The 12327-nt window shown below is 34.6% G+C and overlaps 2 protein-coding genes across 3 annotated transcripts in view; both read left to right on the plus strand.

Annotated features, from left to right (window-relative positions):
• The window catches only part of Nep3 (M13 family metallopeptidase neprilysin 3), a 50045-nt gene extending 44501 nt beyond the window's left edge, over positions 1-5544 (plus strand). Inside the window, exons 12-14 of the mRNA XM_028307539.1 lie at positions 15-145; positions 589-728; positions 1930-5544. Of these exons, the coding sequence (XP_028163340.1) occupies positions 15-145; positions 589-728; positions 1930-2106 (448 nt within the window). The 3' untranslated portion in view covers positions 2107-5544. The remainder of the gene's footprint in view (positions 1-14; positions 146-588; positions 729-1929) is intronic.
• A 961-nt stretch (positions 5545-6505) lies between these two features.
• LOC114354940 (uncharacterized) lies at positions 6506-12045 on the plus strand. 2 transcript variants are annotated; one of them, XM_028307550.1, is made up of 6 exons: positions 6506-6634; positions 7079-7163; positions 7422-8903; positions 9376-9613; positions 10195-10721; positions 10910-12045. In XM_028307550.1, exons 2-6 carry the CDS (start codon positions 7088-7090, stop codon positions 12004-12006), a joined length of 3420 nt encoding a protein of 1139 aa, XP_028163351.1. In that variant the 5' UTR covers positions 6506-6634; positions 7079-7087; the 3' UTR covers positions 12007-12045. The 2 variants fall into 2 exon arrangements, with proteins under 2 accessions (XP_028163351.1, XP_028163352.1); XM_028307551.1 differs by lacking the exon at positions 6506-6634 and adding an exon at positions 6682-6800.
• The last annotated feature ends 282 nt before the right edge of the window (positions 12046-12327 follow it).

Consider the following 12327-nt stretch of genomic DNA (forward strand, 5'->3'; position numbering starts at 1 on the left):
TTTTTTATCCTCAGATTTGGAAACCTGCACCAATGGTGGAACAACGCTACGATTGCGCGCTTCAAGAAGCGAGCTGAATGCATCCAGAAACAGTACTCTGGGTACAGAATGGACGGGCAGCATCTGAACGGAAAACAGACTTTGGGTGAGTGAAACATAGTACAATACATTTACTAATATTATTACGATCTATAGTAGCAGGGCATAGCCCATATGAGAGTAGAGATGTTTTACGTCAAATGCTGAGAGAACATTTGAAAACCTAACTTCTTGCTTGATAAATAACTTTTCTATACCTAACTTTTAACTTAACCTTTACTTTTCGAAAACCTAACTTCTCGAAATTTCAAACCCCTCACCCCTTGTCACACATGATCACACTTCATCGGACACCTCCATTCCCCTTAACGTGTAACCTAATTGAAAATGAAAATGAAATATTTTATTCAGCGACACAAATGGATAATTCATGGATAGCTAAGCATGCCTGTGTATGATTTGAACTAAGATTTGAACTACCTACGTTATGTACCTCCGCTCTGTCATCCTTATAAAAAACACAAGTAAAAACAATTTTCTTACTCACAGGTGAAAACATCGCTGACAATGGCGGACTGAAGGCGTCTTTCCACGCGTACCTGGACTACAGCAAGACAGCCGAAGTGAACCTCACTCTTCCCGGCCTTAACTACAACCATCGGCAGCTGTTCTTTATATCTTTTGCTCAGGTTAGTATTTGTGGTTTGAAATTTTTTATCCCTATTTTTCGTTTCCGGGTATTTCGCCAAAAATGGTCGATTTTGCCTAATTTCCTTGGCACGAAATTTTTGTTTTTTTTTAACTATTTTTATTTTCCCATTGCATTAAGAAGCAAAAACTAAGCCAATGTATCTAAAAGGGGTGTCATAATTCGTTTTAGAAACAAAGTTATGAGGTCATGAATTTTTGGTAGCCAAGGAAATTATTATAAATATTGTTTTCTCTAAGTTTTCTTCTGTGGTTTGTTTTTTTTTAATTCGACCCATTTTAGTGTACCTTCGCAAGCAAACATACCAATGAATATTATATCATTATAACGTTTTCACACAACTAAGGAAGATAAATGCAGTAGATTGAGTTAAGAGTTAAAAACAAGTTGTGCTATATCTATTCTGATACCCATTTCTTAAAATGTAAATTTAAAACTTATTCCAATAAAGAAATACTAAAAATTTTACTTTACGNCTCTTGGGACGAAATGGCCGAGTTGTAACGGTGCAGTGCGTTACATTCTAAGTTTTTTCGTTTCGTTACTACAATGGTCGAAAAGAAGACCCAGGGAAATTATACTTTTGACCTGGACAAGAACTTAACTTCACTTTATTTTCTTCCTATAAGTTTTTGACATTTAAAGTTTTTATTTTTCGATAGCCAAACGTTTCTCAAATATAAAGAGAGTGCTACTAGAATTAAATTACGCTTCAATTTGTTATAATGTGCCTTCATTTTGGCAAACAACAGTAATGGACAGAACAAGGAAATTAGAAAAACGACTTTTGATTAAGTTTTTCTACGGTTTTATTTGTAGTTTCTGCTATTGTAATAGCAAAAACAAATAAAACTTTTAATGAACTTTCCCATAAAAATAGTTTTATACAGATAAATATAAAAAAACATGTGTTCGCCAGCCTGGACACAGAAAATTTACTGTTTCGGCGAAATACCCTTCCCCGCTGTAATTTGCACGTTCACGAATCCACGATCATTAAGTATTAGTAAGACTATTAATGTGTAATGATCGTGGATCACAGATTTTAGAAAATAAAATGGTAACGCACAAGCCGTGCAAAGCCAATAAATAACCGAAGAAAAAAAAACTGCATGACATTTCACTTTCCCGCCAAAACGTTCCGACCAAAAAAAAAACTTAAATTATTGTTTTTTTTTCAGGTATGGTGTTCCGCAATGACCAAGGAATCAAACAAGATGCAGATCGAAAAGGACGACCACACTGTCGCTAAATATCGAGTCATCGGGCCCATATCCAACCTAAAGGAGTTTTCTGAAGAGTTCCACTGCCCGATTGGTTCCAAGATGAATCCAGAGAAGAAATGCGAGGTTTGGTAAATAGAAGAAGATTTACGGAGTTGGTTAATCGCTACGAGCTTTGGCTGTTGCGTGTACATTGAAACAGTCTTCGCGAATAGAATCTGGCAATCTTGCGGGGCAATATGGCGGGATAAAAATGGCGCCAAATTGATCTGACCAATAATTACTTCAAAGATATTAATTGAAATATTTTCAGGTTATAAGCAGACATAATTACTAAATTAGGACTTATAAGAGCAATACAATAAACCCATACACACCAACCAGTTGCGAACTTTGCATAACGCACTTGATAGTAATTTATTAGTTATAATGACCGTTACACTGCGATTGATTGCCAAATAGTGAATTTTTAAGGCCATGATTTTAAACTTCAGATTTGGAACATTTTCGCGTCCGCGATTTAAATGCTTGGGGACAGATTAGACCGAGTCAAAAGCGGGACCGTCCCCGCTCCCCGTTACATTATCCGGGCCAAAAGTGGGACGGTCCCCGTACACATGTCCCTAGTCCCAACAGAACAGTCTTACTTGATTGCCAAATTGTTGCGGACTGTGCCTACTTAATTGGTCAGCTTAACGAGCTAAGCAAAGAATTTGAGATATTTTTCCCGTGTGGTAAAAAAATCTTGAAACTGTCAAATAAAAAAAAAATGGTAACAAAATTCAAGAAAGCATTTAATACTCAAACCAACGAGTCCTGATCCTGACAATCTAACAAACTTTTTGGTAAATGTAAATGTACATAGGTGAATATAATAGAGCTTAGCAATGGATATAGAAAACGGGTATATAATTTATAGACTTTGAAGGTGTTAAAAGTTACGCTAGTTGTCAATGTTGCAAAAAAATATTCAAAACTTTATTCATGTAGGTAAGTAATAACAATACTTGTCAAATGTAAAGCAAGGACAAGTTTATGATAATAAATCCGTATATTGGAACCATCATGAGAAATAGGGTTACTTTGCAATCCATGCATCATTATCCATTTTTTTATAAACTATTTAGATCAATTTAACAATACAACTTTATCGTAATTATTTTTGGACCCTGATTGCAAATTCACCCTGTATAGCTTAGTTAAATGGCTATGGTGACACCTGTAAATAAGTAGTACTTAATATACCTACCTAAATATTTAAAAAACAAAGTTATTCATTCAGCAGGCTCTAAACAGTGAGACGCCACATCTTTATAATTTGTTATCAGATACTTATTTAAAATACTGATTTATGGGTGTCATCTACGGTGGTGGTTATGGTGAAAAGTTAATGTTTTCTATAATAAAGCCTCTACACACAGCTAGCATGGATGAGACCAGGTCCTGGTCACCAGGATGTCGTGAGCGTCGCGTGATTACGATGCAATGTAAAGGGCGCGTGGCGTGATTGCGACGCGATATCTTCGCGACATTATCCCCTCAAACAAATTGTATGGAAACGCAACGTCACGCTCATGTCGCGCCACAGTCACGTCACGCCTCACGCTACTTGTGTGTCAGAGGCTTAATAAATCCTATAATATTTAATATTGACGTAGCTAGTGCTTTTCTGTGCGAACAAAATGTACAATATTTATACTATAATATGTATATTTAGACGTAATAAACAAGTAAAATAATAATTATACAAAAAAAATCTCTGTGAATGTAACCATTTATGTAATTAATTGTCTTTTTAGTTAATAAGCAATGTGTGCAATGTTTAGATGTACTTAATTTTAAGAAAAAGTTAAAAGAAAATGTATTTTGAAAATTTTAGTGCCATTTATAAAGTCGGATTCAACAATAAAGTAGATTTATATTTTAAATAAGCATAATTTATACTTTACAAATTTTAAAAATGCTGGTCATTTTTGCGTGTGCTGTATAATTTTAAAATTATTGTGTTGTTGTCCTTATATTTAATGTGATTGTATATTATTAGGTATAATAATAATGTATAATAGATACAACGTAATAATAAAATTAAAACAACAGAAACTCTACGAATTAACGATGGAAACACAATTTCACACTAATACAGGGTGTTTAAATAATTGGCATCCTTTTAATATAAGACTTTACACATGATACACAGTACATTCCCCAAATATTGAGAGATTAGGTACTATGTATCATGAGTAGTCTTATTTTAAAATGATGCCAACGATTTATATTTCACTGTATAAACTTGGTAACTATAGTAAAGAAAACCATAATAAAACTAATGGCTCTACAAAATTCGGAGTTTCAGTTAATTTAATTAGACGTTGTATTACGTAGACCTACTTGTTGAATGTATTAATTTAAGATTTATTATTTTTATTGAATGTTTGTGGTTATTATACCTATTGATTATACACACACGTAACAAATATAATAATAGTAATATAACTACCTACACGTGCTTTTAAGATTTCATTTATTGTTAAAATAATTAACAGTTCTACTTTTATGGAATTTAGTTGAAATCATACTAATCAAGGTAGAATTTACGAAAGAAAGTTACCATTTCGTAGGTATTTATTTATATTTCATCCAAATCCGTTTTGCTTAATTTGAAACCTGCAAAATTACAATCTTTTGCTTGTTTATTTTAGTTATTATCTACAAAGCTCCTTCTATATTTATTAATTTAATATTTATTACTTTTAAACAATTAATATAATTATTTTTTTAACTATTAATACCATTTTATAAAAATTGTAATAAAGGTTGACAATAAATTTTGTCCCAACCATTACATTACAAAGCAGCACAGAAAATAATTATTATACGACTTTATTGTACAATAATTACGTAGTTTTTATCAAATTTTAAATTAACTATTGTTTATATTACAAATATAACAGTGGCTTAAGCTTAATATTATAATAAAAGCTAGTAAATCTAATAGCAATGAGATGTAATCAAATATTTTATAAAATAATCATCATCCATAATTTTTAGTGAGACATCATCATATCTGTGAAGATTTGTAGTAGTGTAGTCTGAGACCAAATAGATGTATTAATCGAATACCAATTGAATATTTTTTTAAGACAAAATGTAGTAATATTCTTTTATTTTTACACAATCCGATTCTACAATTAAAGGTAAAGATGGTCACGAGCACGACAGCACATTAATATGAACACTGTGCAAAGTATATAACATTTTATGCAGTTGAAAAATGTGCTATTTCGCTACAAAAATGTGTAATTAATGTGCTGTCGACTGCAGCTCATCCACATTACTACATGTCTGGCCGCGGCGTACGCGTGCGATATGGAGGTTTATAAACATTAAAAAACTGGGATACGATTTTTGACGCTGGCATTTCTGCTTGATGTTGATGATGCTCAAAACTCAGCTACCTCCAGGGTCAGTGTGACGTACTAATTTTAAGACAACCTGTATGTAGATAAATGTCGCACGCTACGTAATAATGTGGATAATACCTACCTTTAATGCGTAAAATCTGACCACAACCATTAGCAAAGATAACACATTATTCAGTATTATTACGTTTTACCAAAGTAAGCAAAATATTATTTTATTATTAATAAACGAATTACTGCAATCAAGTACTTTCCATAGTTTAAATAAAGAAGATTTTACCTTTATTTTGCATAGATTCTATATAATTTTGTAATAATAATGTTTTTTTTTATTCGAATATAATTGTTATTTAAATATTAAAATTAAACTGTTTTATTTTATTTTCAGCGTGATTTGTGTCCAGAACAAAGTTTATTTTATTATAATTATTTTTGACTGATTGATTTGAGAGTATGACATTAAAGTTGTGTTTTCGTATAATGATTTTTTCTTTCTTATCCCAAATAATTCCCGAGAGTTCAAAAACACACCCTGTGTAGCAGGATTGTTAGTGCCTTTCACACGTTCCGGTTGCCGGCTATTCGGCGCCGGGTACCCGGTCGTGAATGTATGGGCATGCCGGATTAATTACGCCGGAACATGTGAAAGCTCCGTACCATGCCCATACACTTCACCACCGGGTACCCGGCGCCGGATAGCCAGCAACCGGAACGTGTGAAAAGGCACTTACGCCCAAATTCACAAACGATGTTTTCTTAAGTGAAGCAGCACACACTTGTTAGAAAGAAAGAAAGAAAAATATTTATTTGGTACTAAATAATACACATTAATATTAAAATAAACACAAATTAGGAAATAAATAAAACTGATAAACTTATTACTTTACTTTCCCGCCAGGGAGGAAGACCAAAAACCAGTAGCGCAGCACAGATTGCCATAAAAAAATATAAAACATTTTTTTCATGTCATACTTTTCTGTATCGTGTAAATGTAAAATTAATTTTTATAATAAATTAAACTGATTTATTGTATGAACGTTATTATAACAATTGGAGTTTATATTAGAATTTCCAATAAAAATGCCCACCCGTGTCACTGACTAAACGTCAATGAAAAATAAAATGGCGGATCGAAACGCTCTATCTCTACGCTAACCGCATTGCTGCGGAATATTCGTGAAATTTCGGAACAAGTTTTAACAATATTCGCCGCCAATCTCATGTCAAAACAAATATTTATTTTGGTAAGTAGAAATAAATTTGTGCTTGTGCCTATGAATTAATGAATTACATTACAATATTATTGGAAGAAACAAATTCTTGCTGCAAAAGAAAAGTCGACCCGTCCCCACCCAACCTATAATCCATGACTATAATTTGAACAATTTTGTGTTTGTAAGCTCTTGTAAGGTGTGTTTGCAAAGCAAAGAAGTAATTTTCTGAATAAATTTATCTCATTATGAGAGCAATGCACCATACTCTCTAATCTGTGCAATGCACCAAACGTTATGCTTTCCGTGACTTTTAACGATATAATCTAAATCAGCTGAAAGAAAAACAATAGTGTTAAATCTTGGTTTATTTAATGTTTGTAGTAGTGTGTAGTTCTGTTCTTTTGGTCATGTACTAGTTCTGCCTTGAGCCTATGAATAAATAAGCTTATTCGATCTAATAATAATGATTTCCAGATGTAAACAATGGAACAACAAGTAATGGTTAAAACGGAGATGCAGGCACAGCCTAACGGAGAAATCCTCCTATTTTATGTGGATGGTTTGTATCACATTTTAAGTATATTTAAAAGAATAGGCTATCCTTTCCTTGTATGGCCAGTCTGTTTTGAAAATCTTATTGCAAATTTTGAAGCGTAATTATAATTGTAAACACAACTCCTTTTATAGGAAGAATTGGACTGCTTTCTTTGCATAAAAATATGTCAATACTTCAATTTTATTTCGTCTTAGTTTCTATTATTTTGAACATCTAGTAGAACCTAAAGGATAAAAAAATTAAATATTTATTTTGTTACAGAAAATGAGACAGAAAATTCATCTGTTGAATTGGTTCAGATGCAAGAAAAATCCAATAGTGTTGAATATGAGGTCCAGTTGGATGAAGCTCCTTTAACTACAGTGTGGGCCGAGCCTGTCAAATTGAGGTGGACAGAGGAAGAAGTCCAAAAACTCCTTGTATTCTACGTTGACAATAAAGAAACCTTTATCACTGGCACAGCTAAGAAGAAACATCTCTGGGCTATTGCCTGTAAGACCATGTTGGTTGGCAAAACTGCTGACAATTGTGATGTTAAGCTACGTAATTTGAAGCACAAGTACTCCTCGATGCTCATAGACCAACAAAAAGGCGTTGCTGTTACCTGGCCCTTGTTTAATCTGTGCCATCAAGCATTCCATGACGATACATACGTCCAATTTATCCTCCGAGTGCAATTATCACAGCCACAAAAAAAAATTAAAGTACCAGTAGAGAACAACCCTATCGAAGAAAGCTCAAATAGTGGTGTTATAACTGTCAAAAATATTAACACAAACAAATCGACAGGAGATGCTAAAGTTGAAGCGATGTTGAATTTATACTTGAAATACAAGAAAAACTTCCAGAAGGATTATTGGCGTAGAGGTTTATGGGAAACTATTGCCATTGAACTAGGGGAGGAAGACTCGGATTATTGGCACAAACGATTCTTGAATTTTAGGCAACATTATTTAAGAGCACACGCCAAGCGAGAAAGCCAGGGACCTGAGAGTGTGCAATGGCCTTACATGCACTTATTTGATCAGATATTTGAAGATGATCCAGAATTTCAGAGGAAGTTTCTCGAAAATGGTACTAGAAAGGCAGAAGTTCAGCCTGTAGATGTAAATGAGTGGAACGAGACAGAAAAGACGATTCTAGTTAAGTATTACTTTGATTGTTTCGATGAATTTATGGACAAAACTATACCAAATAATTTCCTATGGAATGAAGTTAGTAGATTACTTGATAAAAAACCAGAGGTATGTAAGTCGAAGTATCAGGAATTAAAGGACGAACATTTGAACTTGTATTTTGAGGGTGGTTATAGTCTGAGACAGCGCAAACCGCTTGCAATATTATTTGACAACATAATATCAAAGGAGACCGTATTGGAATTGGCAAACAATACAACATACGTAGTGGTTTGGAAAACAGAAGATATAGACCTATTAGTGGAGTTCTTATATGAAAACATGATAGTTTTCAAAGACCCAGTTTGTTATAACGTTTTCTGGGCGTGTTTGTCTAAGAAATTAAACAGAAGCATACAGACTTGTAAACAGAAATGGGAAGAATTGAAGACTCTGTACAAATCTATATTAGACGACAAAAAAGAGAATCCGGACATGCAAATTGATTGGAGATACATTGAAATGTTTGACGTCATATTTGATTATGGTATGGACACAAACTTGTTGAATGATTTCAAATATTTGAAAAAGGATCAAGATACTTCAAAAACTGATAATAAACTTGCAGGTAATTTTACATTTATTAATGCATTTCATTACATTTCAGATTTTACATATTTTCAAAAGCGCATAAATAATTTTAAATCATTTTACATGCTGATTTAAATATTTCATTTTGTTCACCGATAACTTTTAAAAAAATAAAACCGACTTCAAATGCGTGAACACAAAAAAAAACTAAAAATTAAAAATATTGCGTATAAAAAAGTTCATCCCCAATTTTCCACCCTTGGGGGTTGTTTTTTTTATTATTAAATTTAAATGGGACCACCCTTGAGGTATTACCTATACGCCGAAAAAAGATTTGTTCAAATCGGTTCATAATTGGCGGAGTTATCGCGTAACAAACATAGAAAAAAAAAAACATACGGGTCGAATTGAGAACCTCCTCCTTTTTTTGAAGTCGGTTGAAAATGATCAACAATCAATCTTAACATTATTATTTGTAGTATTTTTTAACAGCGTTATTTTAATTTCAGTGGCACGGGTGAATATCAAAACTGATGAGTTACCAGACATATCTGACGATGAGGAGTTCGATGAAAGAGGCTTCACCAAGCGCGTTAGACGTGGAGTCGGTGACTCCAAAGCTTTCCAGATACTGGAGTACTATCAAAAAAATAAGGAGAAGTTCTCAACCTCACAACGTAAGAAGCAAGCGTTGTGGGATCAGTTGGCCGGACAGCTGGGAATGAGTGGGGAAAAGTGCGCCCATAGGTTTGTGCATATTTCCATTTTTTACCCATCGTCGTTGAAGTGACAATGCCTCCTAACTAATTTTTTTTAAGAAATCGATTTTTTGTATACGATAGGCTTAAAATTTAATTCCGCGTGGATTTTTCCGTACGAAATTAATTTCTAACTGATATTTCTTTTTAGATAGCAATAAAACTGGAAATAGCTGCTATATGCGCAAGTAATGTTTACGTATTTTTTTTACCTCCTGTAAACAAAAAAAATAATGTAGTTAGGAGGTATTGTCACTTCAACGACGCCATGTTCGTTTCAACTAAGGGCCCTCGCCCACTGCGACTTTTTGTAGCGATTCAGTCGCGATGCTGTCCACTGCTGTCCCCTAGGATTTCCACTACAGCCAGTCCTGTGCTGCCGGCATCCAGGTGCTTCCCGCGACCTTCGCCAGATCGTCGGTCCACCTAATGGAAGGCCTGCCCACACTACGTTTTCCAATCTGTTGTCGCTACTTGAGATTTTTTCTTCCTCGTGGTCCCGCGGTCTTTGTCCAGGACGTATTTGGCTTAATTGTCTGGAATTTTATTTGTAATTTTTTTTGTTTACAGGTTCAGAAATCTGAAACAAGTCTACATTTCGTACATTCAACGTGAAATAAACAAACCGGAGATGCCTATTTTATGGCCTTACTATGCATTGTGCAAAAAAGTCTTTGGCTACAGAGCCATAAAGAACAAGCTGAAAAACAACAAAATTGGATCTGCAGAGACTGAAGAATGGGCTACGAAGGAAATTAAGCAAATTATCAATTACTACTCCAGCAATTTCAGTGACCTTTCAGAGAGCTGCGATAGTACTAAATGGGCACCGTTAGCACGGATCATGAATAAATCAGAGACAGCGGTGAATATCAAGTTTATGGAACTGCAGAAGTCGTACAAAAGGCTGAAAGCTATGAAAGAAACCCATCCAGAGTGCAAAGTGTCGTGGAAATACTACAATATGTTTGAAGATGTCTTCGCCAAGATTGGGAACGATGTGGAGATAGTTGAGTACGTGGATGATGAGATTATGGAGGTGGATGAATTGGTTTACGAGGATGACGTGGTTGAAGAGAGAATCGATTCGCAAGACGGTAAGTGGTAAAAAGTTCTTAAATAATAAAATCAGGGATATGTCATCATTCGAAATCTCTTTGTTTGTCTGATACATTTTCTGTTTAAACTCAAACATTTCTTTACCTATCAACACTTTACAAAACTGTTATACTGTCGATTATCTTATTCTACTGCACAAAAATTCACACAGTAACTACTTTTTCAGAAGACGACTATCAATGCATCATCGTGCTGCCCGAAGGTCAAGAACTATCAGACATCAGCAACGCAAAAATCATCATTCAACAGACCTCTGAAGATGGCACCAATGATGAACAGCCACAAGCTAAACCTGGGGTTACAAAATGGAACAAACGATCCAAGAAGAAACTATTAGTGCTGTACTTGAATTACATCAGATCAAGGAAAGGAAAAGAAATTAACCCTAAAGAAATGTGGACAGAAATTGCATCGAAATTATCGGAGAAGACGCCATTGTCTTGTAGAAAGATGTTAGCCAGGTTAAAGGCAAACCACACCAAACAGACTGATGATGAAGAGGCTAACAGGAGGAAATCTTTGTACCACAACCTCATGGAAAAAGTGCTTTTACTAAAACCGAAGTTCTCAAAGAAAAGTCAAACCAGTTCCAAGGTCGGTAAAACATATAAAGATGTGCAGTTGCCAANATTACCAACACAGAAAGTGGAACTTGCGTTGCAGTATTATTTGCAGCATATCGAGGAATTCTCCAACCCTAGATTCGAAAAGAAATATCTGTGGACAGAACTAGCCAATTTCGTGTCTGAACCAGTGAATAAACTGTTCAACAAAATCAACTATTTGAAGCAGTTCTTCAATGTCGAAACTGAAGAAGTTGCTGGAGAGAAAACTTTATTTAGCGAGTTGTTGCAAGAAATTATTAATAAGGAAAAAATGTTGAAAACTCAGACAGACACAGAGGCTAAAATAAGTCTAGAAGATGGTGAAGAAGTTATCTGGACAGATGAAGAAACCGAGCAGCTTTTGGTGTGGTATCTGGCCAATTTGGATAAGTTCAAGAATCCCAAATTCGTTCGTAAATATCTTTGGATGGAAGCCTCTTCCATTTTGGGCAAAAGCCCGTTGGCCTGTTCCAAGATGATGACGAAAATAAGGACCGAGTATAAGACTATGATTAAGGAGAATCCTGAAGAATTGAACAGCTGGAGATTCTATGGGTTGTGTCAGAAGATATATGGGACTGGGAAGAAGGTGGAATCGAATCCAGCCTGCTTAATTCAACTCATGGAAGCTGCGGCATCAGAGGAAAAAATAGAATAGGATGTAATCTAAATAAGTATATTCTGGAAAACAATGCTAGTGTAGAATTAAATAAGGGTTGAAAACCAACTTTCTGATCGTTTTCCAGATAGGGTCATGTCACCTGTTCGCATCCAAACTACGGATCACTAAAAGGTTTAAAAAGGTAAAGGCACTTAACAGTATCATACATCCAGGCTATCATAGAAAGCTTACGCTTTCGTCAATATGTCTGTGTGGTTATTTTAAACTGTTACTATAACAGGTAACTTGGTTCTATAGTGACTGAGTTTCTTGCGCTGCTTCTTCTCAGCACTGGCCCATTTATTGTCCCGAAGCAGT

Source organism: Ostrinia furnacalis, unplaced genomic scaffold (genome assembly GCF_004193835.3).
Source record: "Ostrinia furnacalis isolate ACB-3 unplaced genomic scaffold, ASM419383v2 OfSCF2279, whole genome shotgun sequence".
Taxonomy (NCBI): Eukaryota; Metazoa; Arthropoda; class Insecta; order Lepidoptera; family Crambidae; genus Ostrinia; species Ostrinia furnacalis.